Below are 22,209 nucleotides of genomic sequence, written 5' to 3'. Positions count from 1 at the left end.
ACAATGTTTCCACTTTTAGAAACAGAAACTAGAAGTTACTTTTGCAACTGAGTGGGATAACAGCAAGGCTGTTCTGTCAAGATACACAATCTTCAGCTACCAACATACTATCCTGATAGCTGATGTATTTTTTCTACATCATCAAGTCATAGGGGCCTGGGGAAGGCTTTGTCTGGCTATCATTTTAATTTGAGAACCGATTTAGTTCTGTACCCAAATACTGGATTCTTTACCAGGCCAGCCTTTAAAAAACACCAACCTTTCTGGAACAGAAACACTGTCAGAGCTGATATGACACAGTGGAAAAGGTGGAACAAAGACAGAAAAGAGGGGATATGAAAAGCCTTTGTGGTTACCTTTCTGTGAATTGATTGACGACTATTTAACCAACTGTCTTTATAAGCTTTCATCACAATCAGGTATATTTTGGAGTATGGCTGAAAGTCAGTAATTATATGAGCAAGTGATTAAGTGATTAAAAAGTGACAGAAGAATCAAGAACAATATGAAACATTTTATTTTAAATTCCAGTTGCATCAGGTCTGGTCACACATTAAGGGAGGGGAATCCTTCACTAAAATGCTATTTATAAATATTTATTTTAAATAAAATTCTGAATCCCTTCATTTTCTGAGTGCTCCACTAGGACTGTCTGTCTTTATCAGGATGGGGGTCAATTCACTTTTTAATGATATTAAATTGTAAACTTAAATCTGCTTATTAACAGAACAAATTCCCCATTGTTTGACTGTAAAAAGAAATGTGGTAAAATGTTTTGATTTGTAAAGTATTGTAGGGACATTATTACTGTATTTTGTAAAAAATAACTGTTCACATGGCATTTGAAAAAAGAATCCCTCTTTCTGAATTACTAGAATTGAATGTGAATCAACCCCAAATCTGTCAATTACTCAAAATGCTGATTGTTGTTGCCTTCCAGTCCTGGGCAAAATACAAAATAAATCCCAATTTTAAAACCTCAATTGTGCATAAATGTAATTCCTTCAGAATATTCTTTTCCAGTTGGCGAGTGAATTTCAGCATGTGAATATTAAAAAACATTTCTGTCATTTTATCCCAGGCCTGATGCCCACTACAGGTACATTGCAAATAAAACAACCATGCACAAAAGTGCAATGACTGCTGTTTCTTTTGATCACCCGTTCCCCCCAAATTCTCCCCAATTTAGTCACTGCCAACCCCTACCCGTTGCCCTTGGGATGGGTGTAGACAAACACGTTCCCTCTGATACACTAGTTGGCAGCCGCTTTTCATCTGCTTTTCATCCTTCCCAGTTCCACTCCCTGCTGAACAGGTGCCCCGATCAACCTGTAGGAGTCACTAGTGCAGCGACAGAAATCACCCTCCCCTGCAAGCTTCCAACCCACCAACACGGCCAATTGTGCTCATTGGAGCACCCGGGCCAAGCCGGAGGCACCATGGAGGAATTGAACACCAGTCTCCACAATGGTGGGTAGGAACTTATCCCTGCACCACCCAAAGAAATCATCTTTTAAAATGATTGCTTATTCCACACAGAGTACAGCTTGGATCAAATCACAGGTGTACCCTTTCAACATTCAAAACAAAAACAGAAAAAAGTGACTAAACTTACAGGCCAGTTTCACAGTCTGCATGCAAAGCGATTGCACTATTAGAAGTTGTGAGGAGCATTATTTGGTTTAATTTTCTCTCTCAACAGCCCAGTCCAGTCACACTCCTAACCACCACCCACTGCTTCACAGATTTGCAGAGGTGATGGCTAGCTACTTCTTGCCATTACACACTGCAGAAGTGATTTTTTGTTGTTCTTGTCATATCAAGGTACATCCCTGATATGATTTATTTAAAGGTCAAGAAATGACTGGAAGATGACTGGAAGATTGAGATACACTTCCTCTGCCTTAAACTAGAATTAAAGTACTTGCTGACCTTGCGGTGGTCTGCAAGCATATCTATGAACTGAATACAATAAACAGTGTAAACATTTAACTTTGACATATGTATAGTATATTCTTTACAGTGATCCATCTGCCACATTCAAGTCTACAGAGTAAGCAGAGTAAGGCTGCTCAAGTGTTTCTGGACTCAAGCTGAATTCAGATTAACTAAGTTTAATTCTCTACTCCTTGATCTCTCTGAGATGTTTGCAAGAATGGTAAAGGAAGCATTTCAGAAAATTGTAACAGTTTATGCACTGTAAAATCGTGAATGTTCATTTAAATTAACACTCACGATTTTACTCTGGCTGATGTTTTTGATTCTCATTCCAATTTCTCAATCACAGATCAGCCTCGTTCTTATCCCCTGATGAGAGGAAACATGATAGTGGAGTTCACAGACAGGAACCACATGGTGGTGCATGAAAACAAAGTACATCAGCATCAAACTGATAGCTAAAGAAAGGTTGTTTAAAAACAAACAATCAAAGTGTCTTCTATTAGCATTCACTCCATTAGCTTGTCATCTTGAGGTGAGTGAGGAGGTATTGCCCAGTTCATCTGTCCATCATTATCACCTTCATCTTGTCCTCGTCCCGTGGGCCACAGTGACGGGTGTATGAGGGTATCCACAGGCTATTTGTTCTCCAGTGTGTTCCAGTGAATCCGACCAGTGAGGGGGGAGCCTCTTACAGCATTTCCCATGAGCCTCTCTACCTCCAACTAACATGGTGGACGACAGTCCGCATTGGTGACTCTGTTATTGTGTTCGTAAATAAGACGCATAAAAACAAACGCATTAATTGTTTTGTAAGTAAAATAGTTTTGGCACAATTGGCCAGACACACTCTCGCACCACATACAGTTCGTTAACACATGCAGGCTGTCATTCCGGCATCGTAGCGTACCAGAACTGCAATATGTTGCTCATCATGCACAGACGTACAGCTACAGTACAGTTTTGGGGAACATTAGATCAATTTTGGTTGTCAATGCCCCTACGGCTACGCCTTCAAAATAAAAGTCCCCTCATCAGCTATCAATATAATAGCTGAACATCGGTAGATACTTGGCAGTGTTTGGCAGCATTGGTCTAACCTGGGACAAGTGTGAATACGGTGCAGTGTGTGTGTATGTGCGCACATACTTGCGTGTCTCAGTGAACCAATGTGAGTGTGTGAAGTGGGCTCAACTGCCGTTGGTTATCGTGTCAGTTGAGTTTTTTTTTATTCTCTTCTTAACAAGAGAAAGTATTAGATAAACTAGTCTTCTCTCGCAGTTACCGACTGATGATGTCACCCGTCAGTGAGAGGTATGTTTCATCCTCATTGTCGCCATGTTACACAGGGCTCTAACATTGTATTTCATCGCCATTCATTCCACATAAATCACACATATTTCATCAAGAAATGATGCAGTTTTCTCCTCTATAGTGGCTCAGTGTGGGTGCAGGGACATGTATTTTTTCTGACAATGGGATGCGATTACAACATGTATCCAGCATGTTCTTCCTCTCTCTCTCTCCTCCTAAATCCAAGTGTCACAAACAGTGTCGTTAGTGGGCGAGTGGCATGATGTTGCATGTTGAAAAACAGCACAAGAACGAGGGACAAATAGATGGGAGGAGTGGAGTCAGAGGAGTAAGTGCATGTGCAGGAGGAGGCTTTAGGGGGCTTCCCGTTCCTCAGTTGCTATAGCAGCTCTTCTCTTTGCTTCTTGTTTCTCGGTGGACCCTGTCCGTTCCTCAGGGAGCCATTCTGGGGTCTCAGGAGCTGACCTCGTTCCCGCTCCGTCCATGGGACCCCTCCCTGCCCATCGTCACTGTCCAGGTCCGAGTCTGAATGCATGAGGGCAGAAGAGGAGGGGGCGGGGGACGCCTTAACACGGCCTGGTGAGGGGTTGGAAGGAGCAGGAGAACCAAAGGATAGAAAAGAATAATATTAAACTTAATCTGTTTAGCACCTTCATATTAATAATAATTCATACACTACTGGATGCAGGGCAAAGTGCCCACGCAGCACTATGACAGATACAAATATGAAAAACAGAATGAGAACACAATATAATATTAACAAACAATGCTAAAGGTAGGTAAGTGATTTTCACTTAAAACTCTTAAAATATGTGTTAAATAGCTCCATATTCTGATAGTACTCATTGCTATAGAGTGTTTGTTCAGTAACAGGAGTCTCCAAACAGAAAATGCATTTTCAATCAGGATAGAGAACTCAGACAGGATAAAGATTTAACATGCGAAATTGGAAGTGATGATCACACAAAGAAATGAGCAGACAAAATTGGAACTGGAACACTATAAAAATGTGACATATCATGTAACATATGTGTCACATCATGTGACATGATGTGTCATGACATGATGTCACATATTGTTGGTGTAAGTGTGTGTGTGTGTGTGTGTGTGTGTGTGTGTGTGTGTGTGTGTGTCTCACCAGATCTAGGCGGTTGCAGCTCCAGACTGTCTTGTTCGTCAGCCTCCAGCATTTTGTAACGACTTTTACTTCTGCGTACTCTACTCTTACGCCTGTTAACAAATATATGGGTTAACTGTGTGGACATTGGACAGTGTGACCCCCCTTACTATTTACAGATATTCTAAACGCCAAGATAAAGTGGTGGGTAACATTCATATACAGTACACCAAAACCTACATTATATACGTTTAATTGAATACAACAGAAATCGACTATATAAGCCACGTCACATTTCATATAAAGCGCAATGGTGGTGTGGCAGCTCAACATCAATTACAACATTTGTACAACACTTAACAATGTTTCAAAATGTAACGCCAATCTAATTATTAAGTATCACTCTCACCTGCGACAGCAGCACACCATTCCCCAGACAACTGTGGCTATAGCAACAACAATCATGAAGGATGCTATTGTCACATAGAGTACACTCCACTCTGAAAAGAAAAACAAAACATTATTGGCCTAGGGGTGGTAACCACATGGCTCCTCCAAAACACATGGAATCACCTGCCGCTTCTTTTAACATGCCAGTCAGGAGCCTCACCAGGAGGATGAAGCACATGGTGAGAAACACCATGTTCCTTACATTTCAACACCCCTGCTGTCAGGAGAAAAGCAACTCTCAGACTAATGTTGCTAAATATGAGACACAGATTTTATTGTATCTTCTCACCACAGTTGCTCTCTCCATCTCCCAGCTGTGACGTGATGAAGTTCTCCATCCAGAATGGGTGACAGACACAGCGCCGTGTGAAGGAGTCGCACTCGCCATGGCCGGAGCAGTTTAACTGGCAAACTGAGGACACACAGGGAGAGAGAAGAAATGAGAGATGGAACACAAGTTCAGTTGCGTGGCAGTAAAACAGCTTATCTAACCACTTGAAACCCCTATTCTGAGGGTAACATTTGGTGACAATAGCAGATCTACGATTTTGTGATGCACTGTGCGCTTGTAGATCTGCTATTTTTGGTCGAGTGAAAACAGGAGGGTTGAATATCTAACCCTAAAAGGATTCCGTGAAGATGAATTACAATGCAGCTCACAAGAGAATAAAAACATTAAATGATATCATGGCCTGTGGTAGACCAATATCTGCCACTACTACTACAATGACTACTGAAATGAATGTTACACAGTATGGCTTTAAGAAAGAGGAGAGAACCAACAAGAGAGCAAGAGTGAGAGAGAAAAGTGGAAGAAGAGGTCATGAAACAACTTGCAGTTACAGTCTAAAAGTCCTGACATTTGAGAATTAGAAAAATTACAATGAGCTTTTGTCACAACTTGACCAGCCACATAGGCAAAACAGAAGATATCCAAGTTATCGGTTTGACTGGTTTGTGTGACAAAGTAAAGCGAAATTGTAACTTAGCATTGATAATGCACGTTAATTCACATCCATAGTATCACTTCTCTTTATCTAGTGTGTTGAATCTGGCAAGCAGCTACAATCAATACTCACTGACTGTGTCCACCCGTCTAGCTTTGAAGATGAGGAAGTCGTTCTTCTGTTTGCGCAACTTGTTTCGCAGCCCCATTGCAACACTTCGACCGGACAGGGGAGGGCGCCCTGGGCCCCCTGAGACCAGGAAGACCAAACGAGTACTGAGCAAAGGAGGAAGAGATTAACATCAATAACTGATACCTCCAGAAACCGTATGGACACAGACACCTGATCCCCTGCTTGAAAGACGTTTGGAACATTTCTGGTTCATCAAGACAATAGAGCGTTAGTAACAGCCACGTCAGCCAGTATTTAGAATTGGAATTGCCACAGATGTATGTATTATGTTTGTACACTCAAAGGATACAGCAGAGCGGAAAAACACGAGGAAGTTTAACTAACCCCTCAAGCCCTATTCTAAAAATAGTTTTTTTAAAACAAAATGAACACAGGGTAAATGGGGTTAATGGGGTTAAAGAGCAGCTCACCTGTGCTCGTTGAAGGCACTGATCTCTCGCACTATGATGTCACTGTCGAGAACTCCCAGCAGGACCCCGACCTGACGCAGAAGCATGTCCCGCTGCCGGTGGGTTAACTGGGACACAGACACCTCCAGCACCAACTCTACCAGGTCATGCTCCCATGTGTCTGGAAGAGGATTGGTTGATTGGTTGATTGGTTGATTGATTGATTGATTGAATACTTTATTAACAGTTTGCTAAAATTACAGATGTGCAGTATTACAATCATGCTAAAAGGATAACAAGAAGCCTTGAGGGCTTGTTTCCATTGTGGTCCTGTGTATTCAATTCATCAAGACATATAAAGACATACAATACTATAAATCATCAATACTAGGAGCAAGTCGATCTAAAAAAGGGTAAAATTGAGGCATCCCTCCACCGATTTCAGAGATAGGAGTGAGGTATTATATACTTCCTGTCACGTGTGTACATCAAACAGTATGTTACATTGTGACCTGGTGTGTGTACACCATATGGGGTGTGTGTGTGTGTGTGTGTGTGTGTGTGTGTGTGTGTGTGTGTGTGTGTGTGTGTGTGTGTGTGTGTGTGTGTGTGTGTGTGTGTGTGTGTGTGTGTGTGTGTGTGTGTGTGTGTGTGTGTGTGTGTGTGTGTGTGTGTGTGTGTGTGCGCGTATGTACCTGATTCCATCTAGTTTAAAGTGGTCTCCATATATAGGCATGTTACGTTTGTGACGCCCACCATCAACTGTCCGCCCAACCACAACACAATGTTAATATAGTTGCATTCATGTCAGAATTTGTATGGATGCAAGTGCGTAAACAGAGCAGATTTACACAACAATGTGTGGCATAGTATTGTAATCGCTCCGGTCTGTCATCTAGGAACATAATATTTATATCAAGAACAGATGGGCGCATTTTCATGAAACGTGAAATGATCAAGAATGATCAATAGACTTGTGCCCCAGAGGTGAGACTACATTCAATGTCTGTCTGTCTGTCTGTGTCTGTGTCTGTGTCTGTGTGTGTGTGTGTGTGTGTGTGTGTGTGTGTGTGTGTGTGTGTGTGTGTGTGTGTGTGTGTGTGTGTGTGTGTGTGTGTGTGTGTGTGTGTGTGTGTGTGTTCCAGTACCTGGTTTGACCTCCACTGTGCCTCTGTCACCACTGGTCTGTCCTTTGGTGTCAGTGACAGTGAGTGAAAAGCTGTACTTCCCCTCCACAAGGTTACTAAGAAACAGCACCGCCTGGTGGTCAGAGTTGTTCAACACATCCTGCAGAAGCAAATGTCAGGTATTCATTAAAACCTTAGCAGTTTTTGGTGTATATTTTAAGGGGGGACTATGAAACGATCTGAGTGCAAGTGTGAGTGAGTGCCTTTGTTCGTCTGACACACTGTAATGCTGTGTCACTTGTCAAGTCAAGGAAGATCTAATGAACAAGGCACAGATGAATGTAACTGTTGAAACAGGGAAACAATTATATCACCAACAAAGTTAAGATGTGGGGAAACCCCAGAGGAACAGGTCTTGTTTCATCATAGACTTCCTTGTTTAAGATGACATTGTCAGTTTGTTTTTACACAAGGTTGCTGAATTGTATATTTACATACCTGCGTTTTGTATTTACATGGTGACATGTTGATCATGTACTGTTGGCCAGAAACTCTAGCTCTTTATTGAGCACTTTATTTTTTATGCAGCTTTTATTCTTTTATTTAGTATTTGATTTCAGGATTGGGAAGATCAACGTGAGACCACTGCTGTTCTCCCAGAGTAGAGTGTTAGACGGTCTGCCAGCCTGCAGATGGATATTTATTATTTCTGTTCGTCCCAAATACATATTTTATCATACCATATGCCTAGTCTCATGTGCTTATAGACACCTCTCACGCAATCACTACGTACTGTACCCGCTATATTCATTTCACATGGGAACAGTCACATGATAGGAGGGCAAAGTGGGACCGCTCTTTCACTGCCTATGCAATTATGTATATTCTTTACCCAGCTAGGCAACCCAGCCTGGTAGAGATATGCACTCAGCAAAAAGTGCCCCTCTCTAGTTCATGCTGCATTTCCTTGTAATTGTTTATCTTCTGAAGGAGGAAGAGGTGGTTCAAATTAATTCTCAGAATGTGGCACAACCAGTTTTTCCTCTCCCAAACTCTTCGGAACCAGTAAATCAACTTCAACTTCAACTTTCAACTCTAATTGTCCCCAGAGGGCAATTGGTTTTGCAGCAAGACAATACATAAATACAAAATTGTGGTCTATTTGGATTTTTTTTAATTAGATTCTGTTATTGAGGTTTTAATTGTAATCAGCCTAGTATTTCTGTGTTTTAATGACAGCAGTATTTAAAAACAGTGATCATACTCAAAAAACAATAAACTGATTTAGCCCCTTGTGTCCGAAATGACACACCACATCACTACTCAAATCATTTGGTTGGAAAACATTTATTTTTGTCAAATATTCAAAGGATGTTTACATTAACACTAGCAGTAACATTTAAAATAAACATCAATTTCTGGATATTGCTGGACTCATCCATGTTCAATTTGCGACTATTCAAAACAGTGTGCAGACGTGCTCGCTCTTCTCTACTACAGTTTTTTTTATCCAGTACCTGTTGTAATTGTGGGATCGCTAAAGCGATCACACTACTGTTATCTTCACCGTTTTTGGGACAGTTTTTTGGCCCCTAACTAGTCCTTCATACTTTTAGCTACAAACTCCGTTCCAACTCTTCAACGTTCGGCCTACTCAGGACATGTCGGCTACCATTTGAATTTTTGAAATAATTTGTACTTTTAGAGATATTTCACTTTTTACTGCAAAAAAAATCCCATTCTTTTCAATGGGGAAATTCATACTTTTAGCTAGAAACTCCGTTCCAACTCTATAACGTTCAGCCTACTTAGGACATATTGGCTACCATTTGAATTTTTGAAATAATTTGTACTTTTAGAGATATTTCACTTTTTACTGCAAAAAAAAATCCCATTCATTTCAATGGGGCAATCCTATTTAGCTACAGTGGAGCCTAGCAACTGCTTATTAGACCCTAGCAACACCATATTAGACCATAGCAACCACCTATCATACCCTAGCAACCACCGATTAGACCCTAGCAACCACCTTTCTAACCTAGCAACCACCTGTTTTACCCTAGCAACCACCAATTAGACCCTAGCAACCACCTATTAGAACCTAGCAACCGGCTAGAAAACTACATTTTACACTATTCAACACCGACAAACCTTTAGAACCGTAGACCTTTAAAACCTTTAGAACCTTTCAAACCTTTCGAACCTTTCAAACCTTTCAAACCTTTAGAACCTTTCAAACCTTTCAAACCTTTCAAACCTTTCAAACCTTTCAAACCTTTCAAACCTTTCAAACCTTTCAAACCTTTCAAACCTTTCAAACCTTTCAAACCTTTAGAACCTTTCAAACCTTTGGAACCTCTTAAACCTTTAGAACCTTTCAAACCTTTAGAACCTTTCAAACCTTTAGAACCTTTCAAACCTTTCAAACCTTTCAAACCTTTCAAACCTTTCAAACCTTTCAAACCTTTCAAACCTTTCAAACCTTTCAAACCTTTAGAACCTTTCAAACCTTTCAAACTTTTAGAACTTTAAACCTTTCAAACCTTTAACACTACTAACGATATCAATACCCAATACCATCAACATTCTTAGCGATCCCACACTGTTTCTTCAGGAACAGTACTTTCTAGTTGTATTTGGAAGCGCGTGGAGTCTCTTGGACTACTACTCAGCAACATACCAGGGAATGGGACTAGGTGCCGCCTTTGGCTTTGGTGTAAAGAAATATGAGGCTAACAGTGTCAAGCCTTGAACTGGACTACAGCACAGTAGCACACCCCATGTAACAATGAAGCTCATATGAGTTATGTTATTATGGGTCATGTTATCATGGGTTATGTTTCACTGGCTCTCAGTGCAGGTCCAACTACGTTTGCCGTCTATTGTACCATGCAGGTAACTGCATTCACCCGGTGTCTTGGGTCTAAATTAGTCCCCATTTAGACAGTTACAGTAGAATGACCCCAGCACTTTACTAGATTTCTAGGACTGGAACTGAGAATAATAGATCCAGGCTATTCTGATACATTGAACTCATTGATGCCGAGGTAGTTGCTTGATAAGATTGGCTGAATTAATGTGAAAAGAATACCGATTTCTTCATGTTGCCAATGTGGTCCTTAAATATGATCTAGGTGTTCGATTTTTGGTCTATAAAATTGGTTTATATTTAACAGATAGAATCATAGAACTACAGTATTAAGCTTCATTTATGCTGCGTTGCACCCCGACCTACAAGCTCATAACGTGTCGCATCCGCAACGCGTTGTGAGCTTGTAGGTCGGCTATTTTTGAATTAATTGGGCTTTAGTCTCACTCCCTTATATTAACGAACGGTCTAACTAGCAGTCACCCCCTGTATTGGGGTTAAATGGGGTGTTAGAACCAGTCTCACCCCTGCAGCAGGGCTGTTGTCGTCCCTGGTCCACAGGTAGCTGACTCCACCCTTGTCATCTGTGGAGTGAGAGCCATCTAGAGTTGCCGTCTTCAGGGGCAGAGAGATGGACACACTGGACAGGACGTGGGCCATAGGGGGCTGGTCTAGCTCTGGTGAAAAACAACATAACATGGACCATGATTCAAAACCAAGAAGCCATCTACGTAGGTTGATATTGTTGAATTCTCTAACATGAAAGTGAGGTCCCTGCATGAGCTCTCTCCTTAGATCATGGTACGAGAAAAAGCTGTGTCACATCCGGAATAGGTACATAAACTTTCCTATAATCCACCCTTCGCAAATTTGTACTTTTCCATTTGTTTTTGTTTCTTGTAGCTAGATTAAACATAATAGGTAAATTATCCAGGCAGGCATGACACTAGAATTTGTGGTGGAGCACATATTATACAGTATAGTAGTAGCAGTTTTTTAAAACCTTTAAAACCTCTTCAGAAGATATTTAGTGTTGAACGAAAAAAGGAGTGGGCCTAGTATAGAGCCCTGGGGGACTCCTGTCAACTAAGTAAGCAGGGTTTAAGTTGTTAATGAAGCTGCGAAAATGCAACACACTAAGTGACAGGAGGTCATAGTTTAAGATTTTAGATCATTTAAAGAATGTTCACTCGCCCTATTTGCGTAAATGGAGCAGTAAGCTTGTTGTGTGCCTGCTATGTCCTTCAGGCTCTTTCAATTATAGTAGTAGGATAGGATAGGATAATAGAACAAGTGATAAAAACACACACATACACACCTTCTCGGACAATGACCGTGACCACGTCGATGCTCTGCAGCTTCCTGTCGTCAGTTACGGTCAGTGTGAACTCGTACGTGCCCACCTGGAGACCTGTCACCGTGGCAACGGCACTATCTGCATTTTCAACCTTCACACCATCTGGACCCCTTATGGAGAGAGAACGAGGGAGAGAGAAACAAAGGAAAAATCAAAACCAACCAACCAAACCATGACCTTGATACCACTGCTAATTTAGACAGCACACCCGAGTATGTATTTCTTTACATCACATTTGAATCCCATCATTTCTCATTTTTCACATTATCTAGGACGTGACTGAGGAACCGTCAGAGATTCAAGTCATTCCTTGACCAACAGCGAGGCAGAAAAGGACCTTGTTGTCAGCATTGGTGTGTACTGTATGTCTCCGTCTGACTTACTTGCTCTGTTTCCAGTGGTAGGTGGCAATCTTCTGGTCATCGCTGCTCTTGCTGCCGTCCAGTGTGGTTCGGTCTACTGGCAGAGTCAACTCCTTCTCTGGCCCTGCATGTGCTACTGGGGGTTTATTGTTCTCTGGTGGGTGAGGAAAGGGGGGGGGGGGTCAGGGAATTGGGTTTTATTTGAGTCAATGACAAATGTTTTATCATTATAGGCAAAGATTTTCAAAATATTCCATACATTTAAGAAATAGCAAAAATTGCCGATCTATAAGCTCACAACGCATGGGATAGTGTCGTTTTGTGAGCTTGCAGATTGGCATTTCTTGCTATTTGTCATACAACTAAGTATATAGCGCTTAAGTGGTTAATACAAACACTGATGCGGTTTTCATTCACTTCACAGATGGGTGTTCAAATAAAAACCTTTCAAGCATGTGCCGGCAAACAAATACATTTCCTATTTGTTGTATTAGCAATGTCGTCTCCATTAAAAGGTTAAATAAACAGAATAACTCATCAGGGGGCGCCGCTGGCCTAGTGGTCCGGGCACATACTACATAATAGGCTCTAATGCAGCCTGACAGCGAGTCGCGGGTTCGATTGCCAATCCCGACGACCTTTGCTGCGTGTTATTCCACGTCTCTCTCTCCCTGTTTCCTATCTCTCTGCACTATGTACTATCAATAAAGGCAGAAAACCCCCCAAAAATATCTTTAGAATAACTCATCAGAGCCTCAGCAGATAAGAGGAGGGGTTAAAAGAGGAGGTCAAACTGTTATATTTTACACACTGTATCACTTTTTGTCAGTAGTGACTGAATGAAATGGCTACTGGTGTCAGGGTTGATGTGTATTCAACTTTTACTGGTTATTTCACATCAAGTCGTGAGATATGAGAGATATGTGGTTAATACAAACACTGATGCCGTTTTCATTCCGATGCTATTCCTGAAATGGGTCATGTGGGTTCACTTTACAGGTTGAAGTGTGTTCAAATAAAAACCTTTCTAACATGCCGGCACACAAATACATTTCCCATTTGTTGTATTACCAACGTCATCTTCACTAAAGGTTGAACAAACAGTAACTGAGATAAATGGCACCTGTGCTACCATTGACATTAGCTCTATGAATTTTAGAAGATTATGCGAGAACCAGCCTGCCAACTACAATACTGCACTAATGTGTTATATTTCACCTGTCCTGTGTATTTGTAGACTTATATAGCCTATACAGTATGTTTATATAGAGAAATTGTATAGATTATACAACTTTTAATCAGAGAGAATGTCAAATATAAGCACAGCAGTTTCAGAATTTCGCTGTTCTTTCTGTGATAAAACAGTGTCTAACTAGGAATCTCAAGGGAGACTAATTTCATTATAGGTGAAAATCTTGTGAATGTGAAAAATTCTAAAACATTTCAAAATAGCAAGAACAGACGATCTGCAAGTTCACCAAGCATCACAATGAGCTTGTAAATAGCTATATTCATATTCATTGTACGGTTAATTATATAGGGCTTAAGTGGTTAACGTAGCTGATGAGCTATAGAACACGTGTTTTCACCTGGCTGCACGATGACAGTGACCTGGGCAGTGTCTTGCTGCATGGCTGAGTCTGTCACAGTCAGCTGGAAGGTGTAGTCTCCCTCCTGCATGGCAGACAGCTGAAGGCTTGAGGTCCGCACACCCTGAAAATAAAAAAAATTAGCCAGCATTCTCACAAAAGAACAACAACACTCCTTTTCACAAGAAGTCATGGAAGAACTCGGCATCTCTAATAGACAAGAATGTGAGTCGAGTGTAAAGCAGAATTAAGCCTAATTTATGCCTAGTTAGGCACGGGTGTCACACGCTGAAAATATCTACAAACTCGCGTTGCGCTATGCTTTGTTGTTGTTGTATGTACCAAACCAGATAAGACACAGACAGAATGTATTGATTCGGTTCTCCTGCAAATGCATTGTTTTTGCATTTAAGGAAAGGCATTTTCATTCCGTTTTCAACATCCGAAGACAGAGCATTATTTTCCTGTCTGCCATGAACAGCCTTTAAACACTCCCATGCACACAAATATCAATAGACTAAATGTAATGTAATTTGTAACTCAGTTACAAATGCGTAACTTACAGATCCATTTTGCTACAGTTGTACAGTCTAAGAGTTAAATTAACATTGAGGACAGGGCAATAAATCAATTTACTGTTGGCTATACTGTGTATACTATTCCAGGATGATTTCCCTCCCATCACAGCATCTTGTCATAGTTCTCACCTGCATCTCCACCACTTTGCCTTTGCTCTCAGGACTGAGGGACCATTCGTAGGCCAGGGATCCATGGTCATCTGTGCTCTGGTTGCCATTCAGAGTGACGATATTACGTGGCAATGTGATGACCTGTTGCAAAACATAGGTTTTTATTTAGCTTGTGGATGTTTTTTATTTAGCTTGTGAGCATAAGGGTTTATATATATGAGATAACCAAGAAGTGGGGCTTTGAGCTGTATATTTATTGCTGCATGTGAAAAACCAAAGACACACACACATTAACCCATTAATACCTGGAACGCATCTGTGTCACTTTAGATTTCTTTGGCTATTCAAAAATAGCAGATATACAAGCTCATAGCGCGGCACCGAGTGCCGCGCTACGAGCTTGTAGATCTGCTATTTTTTAAAAATCGTGAAAAAATATTTTCCAGATTTTTTTCAAAAAACTGTTAGGATTTAGAAAACATTTTTAAGAATCGCCTCAGGTCTTAATGGGTTAAGTAAGTAATCCATGTGTTTATATAGCGTGAGGCACACTCACATGCTCCAATATATTTTAAAGACAATGTTCAGAGTCTGGACTCTTGGACCTGACGAAGAGAGCCAAAACAATGTCATTAAAATGTATTGTGTGAGTGCGCAGGTTCTTTTCTTTTTCCTGATCCTATCTTAACCCAGCATCCCAACAAGTGGCTATTCTATCAGCCTTTCATGGAATACAAAGACAGAAGTGATTAGATAGAATAATAAAGGAGGGTGGATGTAACCTGGTTGGGCCCAGCGTTGGCCACGGGCGGGTAGTCTGTAGCCTTGCTGACAGACAGGCTGGCCTGGGTAGAGCTCTGGTTTCCATCGGAGTCTGTCACTGTCAGACTGGACCATACAGGAAGAGAAAGACACATAGCATATTAGCTATAAAACAAATATGGAGATATATCAATCACATTAACAAAAATAATGAACAGACAATATTATTAACCACGTGAATCATATTCTGGGCATGTCATGATAGGCTAATGATGAGAAGAAAAAAAAAAGGCGAATTGCATTGCAGAATTAGGCGATAATATAGTACATGTTCATCTGTACCTGAATGTGTAGTTTCCAGGCACTAGGTTAGTGAGGGTGAGGAGTACAGTGTCTGCAGATACTTTCTCCTCTCTCAGAGGTCCCTTCACCTCCTCCCAGTGCCATGCCACAATCTTGTCATCATCAGTGCTCTCTGAGGAGAGGAGGAGACAGCGATTGAAGATATTAAAATGAGTACAGGAAATGTGAAGTTGGACATACGCACTGATCAGCAGGGGTCTTTAGGAAACAGGTCCTTAGGCACCTGTTTTGTGCTGCTAACCATCAACTCAGACCAAACTTATGAAAAATGGAACCATGTTACGATCAAATAATTAGTTCATAAATTATATCCAAAAACAATATTAACCTTTATCTTTCAAAGCTTGGATAATATGAAAATAAGTACATCCAAAGTATTCAGTATCATAATATCCAAAGTTATTTCAGATTTGAAAATAATAATCCCCCCCATTATTTAAAAAAAAACTGGCTAGAAAATTAATAAAAATGAACGTCTCATTAACTCTTTAATGTCAGAGAAACAGTCTCAGGTAGCCTCATTTAGAGCCTATTATTAACCATATTCACATGGCGGCCTTTTGCTCTAACATCATACTCACTCCTGTGGGCGTGGTTTCCCACTCACCTCTCTTCCCAGAGTACGACACAAGAGCAATAGGACTGCTGTGTGAATATGGTCAATTACGGTTGGTCTTTGTGTACTTAAGTTATGTTCATTGTGTGTGCAAGGTAGACTCACGGCTGCCATCTATCACAGTGGAGCTGGTTGGCAAGGAGATCTCCTGGAACTTTGGGGAAACCACAGCGACAGGAGGCTTGTTTACCCGCGGCTCTGTCAGGTGGAAAGAAGGACATTAACAGGCTAAGTGAGCTGTATATCAGGTGTTAGTGTGCAATGACAAGAGTGAAAGAGAGCGTGAGACACAGAGAGAAAAAAGGGGACTGATAGAGAGAGAGTCATTACAAAAATACCTTACAATTGTGTAGGAGTGCAGCTGCTTTACCCTAGAGGTAAATTGCAGTGTACAGAACAGTCTGCACAGAATAGTATACAAACAAGTTGTAAGTTTAAGGCATGCAAACAGCCCCGAGGTGAAAAAGGTGTCAACATGTTGTTTTCTTTCGGGTCAGGTGTCACACAATTGCCCTATTTGGGTTCAAAAAGGTGACTGTAGCTGAAAAGTGACACTTTTGCATGTCTGAAGTTTGGTGATTTTAATGTAGGGTTTTAGTGTCAGATGGTATAAATACTTTCAAATACTTTCAAGTTTCAGAGGCCTTTCCATCTTCATACAAACAATCAAAAGGGCAACAAGATGAGGAATACACAATAAAATCCTCAGTGTTAATTTATCCATCACTCTCTTGAGTTAAAGTAAACAATAGAGTTTTAATTCTCACTAAATGTGGTTGCACCTCACCTGGCTTGACCGTGACATTGACATAGCCCTCGCCATGGGCTCCGTCTCCATCCACCGTCACCTCAAACTCATAGAGGCCAACAGTCAGCTGACAGAGAGAGAGAGATGGGGGAGAGATAAACAAATGATTAACCCATTAAGACCTGAAGCTGATTCTACAAATGTCTTCTTAATCCCAACAGTATTCTGAAAAAACGCATGTTTCTATATCAGTGGTGCTCAAACTCTTTCATGTCAAGGACCCCCAAAATTATATGCATTTGGCCGCCGACCCCCATCTCAAAATATTTTGTTCCAGGGACCCCCCAGAAGCAAAGATTTGAGTTAAAAATGTTCGCTTTAAAACAATATATATTCAAAGATTTGCACACATTTTCACGATCTTTCAAAAATATCAGATATACAAGCTCATAGCGCGGCACTCGGTGCCGCGCTATGAGCTTGTATATCTGACATTTTTGAATAGCCAAAGTGTAAAATAATGCTTTTTAGCTCAAATAAAAAAATGACACAGATGCGTTCAAGGTCTTAATGGGTTAAGAGGTGGCATAATTGCACGCACACATTCTAAAGAAGCCAAGTCAAGTTCAACCCAACTTCAGGTGCACGTCTTGTTTGAATGTGAAGAAGATGAATGTAAACTAAAACCATACTAATCCCAATGGTACCTTGCTGAGTTTGAGTGTCTTGCTGTGTTTTCCTTCCATCTCGCCGCTGTAGTCTTTGGGGTGAGTTATCAGACGCCAGTCGAATGCATAATGTGTCCCTGTTAAGCGTTACGAGAAAGAAAAATGACCATATATCACTGAATAATGACCTCCTGCTTAGTCTTGCTTTTTGCTCATTTATTTCATTTTTATAAAATGACAAATATACCAGTATATAACAGTATGGGCTGAATTGTTATGTAATATGCATGTTTTGACAATAAACACAGTGGCCCTCATTTATCAACGGAGCGTATAAACCGGCTTATATTTTTCCATATATTCGGCCGTACACCAACGTCGAAGTCACATTTATCAACGAATCCTACACAGCCAATCCTGGCGTACATCAGGTCGTAGCTTTGATAAATCTCACGTCTGAAAACGAGCGTCATTTAAATAACACGCCCTTAAATATTCTCAAAACGCCCCGATTTTACGACATGAAGAAGAACCAGAATACGACCAAAGACATCAAAAGCCAATAAGAAAGAGTTTCCCCCGATCGCCTCGCCTCGCCACACACGCACACGCACACGCGCCCCTCCCTCTCTCTCTCTCACACACACACACACACACACACACACACACACACACACGCCCGCCCTAGGGCATTCACAGAATAGTCGAATATTCGAATATTCGAATATCAAACCGACTATTCGACTATCAAACCACTATTCGACTATTCGAAAAAAAAAGTGTCTTTTCTAGAGCAGACACGCAGCTGTGAGCTCTGGTGTGACGTCAACTCGCATTCCTTGAGTCGAGTCATCAATGCCATTGAAAAAAAAAAAAAAAAAATTAATTTTTTAATTTTTTATAATCAAACCGAATAATCGACAATTCGAATACTTTTGGGTCGAATAATTCGAATATCATAAATCACTATTCGTTAATGCCCTACCGCCCAGCTGTGTTTTTCATGTAATCCGTACCGTAGCGGTACAATCTTTGTCACGTAGGCTTGTAGCCTACATGAATGACATATTATGATACCAATCACATCGCCATGAATGGAATACGTTTGTATATTAATTTATTTAACCCATATCGAGCAGTGCACAAGCAGTCATGTAGGATATTCCCCGTGAGACTCAGACGGGCGGCAGTGATTCGTCACCGTGCCGCCACGTTAATAAGAGATTGGAGCGTCGGGTTTATATCCTTAACCCAGCCAGGTTGTAGTCTTCAAAACTCTCTATGACATAACTCCATAACATAGGACAAGCTACTGTACGTTTGTACACCTCACTGTCCATGAAAAGATCGTCGGGAGTCCCGAAAATGCGCTCGCAGAAGCGCTCTATATTTTGAAAATAGCAGATCTACAAGCTCACAACGCGTCACGATGCGACCCATTTTTGAGCTTGCAGATCTGCTATTTTAAAATAGCCAATGCAACTGAATGACTGTTAAAGCAGTTTGTTTAAATTACTTTATAAAATGTTATATTTTCACAGGGATTATTTATTAGTGTGAGAGATATACATTTAGGAGTGGATTATGTGTCCAGATGCCTGTCAGACAGTCAGACAATGCTGCTCCGCAGGTCTAGAACGGAATAAACGGGCGCCGCCAACGTCAACAACTGGTCTCGACCAGACGTGAGATCTCAGCGTACGGTAGGATGAAGCCCACGTCAGGATATATTGATAAATGCCGAAAGGTGCGGTGATCTCGCCATACGCCCATTATTTGGGCTGTACCGCGTTGATAAATGAGGGCCAGTGAACCTGAATATTAACAGTTATATTCTGGTTCAAGGTGTTTATTGTCATTGTTCATCGATATTGTGTTTATTCAAAATAATATGCCGGCATACACTTATTAAGTGCATCCTTGTAACATTATACAATATGGACTGTAGGCCAGGTTTCAAAGGACTATCAGAAGTCCATCTTACCTTTCATTGGTTCTGGGACAACAAAGGCATTAAGTTCCACTGAGTTTTTTGGCAGTGTGACCGCCACACTCTCCCCTGCAGACACCACCAACTCCCTCACCGCTGTGGACAAAGTGTACAGGATCAATGAGCTCAGTATGGCAACAAGGGCTGTCAAATATATAATCGAGCCTTGAATAATCGTCGACTTTGGGGGGGAAACGTGCCATCAATTGTGAAAAACACATTTGATTAGAAGGCGTTGCTCCCATTGTTTTATAATGTCAATTCAACCAAAGCAATGCACACTGATGGTCTTTGATACACGGTACGCCGCTGTGAGACCTACATTAGAGTATGGAACACTTCTGTTGAACTATAGCATGACACAGTGACATTAGTGACACATCACTATCGGGATCAATGTACCGGTCTGTCCGGCTACATGAGTCATTATTTCATGTCTGAAGGTGTCAGAAGGTGTAACCCAGGTAAAACAATGGGTCACTCAGCAATAGTTTAGCTACAGTTTTCCACCTCTGAGACATGAAGCAAATATGAATTACTTTTTGAAAACTTGCTAAACATGTGCATCATTGTCTATCTATGTAAAATATAATAACAATCAAACATTATCAAGGATCTGCCTGTTTGTATTGACATTTCTCAGCTCAGTTGACAGCCCTAATGGCAACGAGGAGACGATAGAGCACCGATAGAAGAGTAGTGTAAGTCAGTAGTAATGTATACTGTATACTGGAGCTCAGTTTACCCAGCAGCATTTTTCTTTGTTTGCTCACCCAAGTTCACCTCAGGTCAACTATACACAGCGTGTGTGCTACACATGTAAGTCGTGTTTTTATGACGGCAATGGAATCCTTAGATCGTATCACACATGTGAGTGAAACCTTAGAATGTGAGCAGTTCCCACAGGAAAGGTGCTCAGTATGTAAGCGTGAGCTACTTATACGCTTAGTCAAACTGCAATGATGTCTTGGCTAAAGTGGTTTTAGCATGTTATTACTACTGCAAAAGAGCTACTTCATCATTTGTTATCAAATGGGCCAAATGAGATTTATCTGTAGAGAGATTAGGTATTGTTTACTCTGTTGTAAGAGATAATTAATTCTTATTGAATTCCTTCACAAAATGCCAGATAAACTATAAAACACCCTTTAAGGGAGAAGCACAGTACAATAAATTATCATTCATTGAAGCACAGCATGTCTCAGCATATTCCTATTGCCTACGCTTTGTTTGGCCATTCACTGACAGCCTCAACACATTTATACGTAAAAAAATGCAGTCTGAGCAGCCTACTCTAAATTGGTACCTAGAGCACTTTCTAAAAGTTTCTCAAAACTGTGATGTGTGTTTTTTCTTTTGCATTTTATGCCTTGTCTGACAGGAAAAGTGGAAGAGAAGATGGGGTTTGACATGTAGTAAAGAGCCTTGGGCAAGATTCAAACCAGGGTCAGCTGGACTAATAGCCTTATTTATATGGTTTGTGCTCTTACTCAGTGATCCACCGGAGCACCCTTTTCACAGCAATTATTATATCTGAGCATGCTCAAAGCATCCTCAAGGAGAGGATTTAAGAGAAAGGACATCTTCTCTGAAGATTAAACGGCACTATTACATTATCAATTAGAAGTTAATAAATCAAAGAAAAATTATTACTCTGTGTCAGTACCAGTGGTGGAAAAAGTACTCAAATGTTTTACTTAAGTAAAAGTAGCAATGCCACCATATAAAAAATACTAGTAAAAGGCCTGTGTTCAAAATGTTACTTGAGTAAAAGTACAAAGGTATTGGCATCAAAACATACTTAAAGTACCAAAAGTAAAAGTACAAAAAATTCGAAAATAGCAGATCCACAAGCTCACAACGCGGCGTGATGCGACGCGTTGTGAGCTTGTAGATCGGCTATTTTCAAATAGCCTATGTATAAAATAAGTGGTTAATTTATGTTATGTTTATAATATAATAATTTATATCCGCAAAGTAACTAGTAACTAAAGTTTTCAAATAATTGTAGTGGAGTTAAAGAAAAATTGAAAATTGCAAATACTCCACTAAAGTAAAAAATACCTTTACACCACTGGGACAGTACTGACATGCATTATCCACCTTACCAGCCTGTGTTGGAGAAGGGGTGATGATGGGAGCTGCTCTGGTGGTGGTGGTGGTGGTGGTGGTGGTGGGTTTAGTAGCATCACTGCTATTGGTGGACGTAGATTGATCATGATCAGTGGTTGCATCTGCAGCCTGTGGGGGGGCTGGTGCTCCATCCTCACTCCCATTGGCCAACTGGCTATGGTTCCTGTTGGATGACATCTGAGGAAGTGCAAAGGCAGTGGCTACCGCTGGAGTTGGTTGAGCCGAAGCCATCTTGTCACTTCCCTGTAGAAACAAGAAAATAGTAAACATGTCGTCCAGTTAGTGATTGGTGAGTGTATAGGCTACTCTAAGTATTGGGGAAATCGTAGAAACATTTTGTTGTTATGGGACAATGAAAAGACAGATTGATGGTATATTTATGTTGTCTGTTCTCCTCAGAATTAGGCGAACAAGTTATATGATAAAATGTATAAAGTCAAACGTTTGTAAGCAACAAATACAACTTCACAGAATGACATACATACAGAGAGAGAGACCAACAAACACACACAATAGTTTTGCATCGTTGCACAGCTCAAGTAAATAGGTGGAAGACACGTATTTTGCCCTTAGCTCTAATCATTCCACC

The 22,209-nt window shown here is 40.8% G+C and overlaps 1 protein-coding gene across 1 annotated transcript in view; it reads right to left on the bottom strand.

Annotated features, from left to right (window-relative positions):
• Window positions 1-499: 499 nt before the first annotated feature.
• The window catches only part of kiaa0319l (KIAA0319-like), a 30,540-nt gene continuing 8,830 nt past the window's right edge, over window positions 500-22,209 (bottom strand). The window contains exons 6-24 of the mRNA XM_080441337.1: window positions 21,596-21,863; window positions 19,482-19,583; window positions 17,537-17,634; window positions 16,869-16,956; window positions 16,187-16,279; window positions 15,445-15,577; window positions 15,123-15,228; window positions 14,359-14,481; window positions 13,652-13,775; window positions 12,084-12,216; window positions 11,662-11,810; window positions 10,869-11,020; window positions 7,496-7,634; window positions 6,369-6,528; window positions 5,899-6,041; window positions 5,109-5,231; window positions 4,779-4,869; window positions 4,391-4,482; window positions 500-3,828 (exon numbers count right to left, since the gene is read on the bottom strand). Coding sequence (XP_080297463.1) covers window positions 3,632-3,828; window positions 4,391-4,482; window positions 4,779-4,869; window positions 5,109-5,231; window positions 5,899-6,041; window positions 6,369-6,528; window positions 7,496-7,634; window positions 10,869-11,020; window positions 11,662-11,810; window positions 12,084-12,216; window positions 13,652-13,775; window positions 14,359-14,481; window positions 15,123-15,228; window positions 15,445-15,577; window positions 16,187-16,279; window positions 16,869-16,956; window positions 17,537-17,634; window positions 19,482-19,583; window positions 21,596-21,863 — 2,514 coding nt within the window. The 3' untranslated portion in view covers window positions 500-3,631. The remainder of the gene's footprint in view (window positions 3,829-4,390; window positions 4,483-4,778; window positions 4,870-5,108; window positions 5,232-5,898; window positions 6,042-6,368; window positions 6,529-7,495; window positions 7,635-10,868; window positions 11,021-11,661; window positions 11,811-12,083; window positions 12,217-13,651; window positions 13,776-14,358; window positions 14,482-15,122; window positions 15,229-15,444; window positions 15,578-16,186; window positions 16,280-16,868; window positions 16,957-17,536; window positions 17,635-19,481; window positions 19,584-21,595; window positions 21,864-22,209) is intronic.

Source organism: Gymnoscopelus braueri (assembly GCF_963280865.1).
Source record: "Gymnoscopelus braueri genome assembly, chromosome: 11".
Classification (NCBI taxonomy): Eukaryota; Metazoa; Chordata; class Actinopteri; order Myctophiformes; family Myctophidae; genus Gymnoscopelus; species Gymnoscopelus braueri.
Note: the sequence above shows the minus strand (reverse complement) of the source record. Positions and strands in the feature narration are given on the sequence as shown.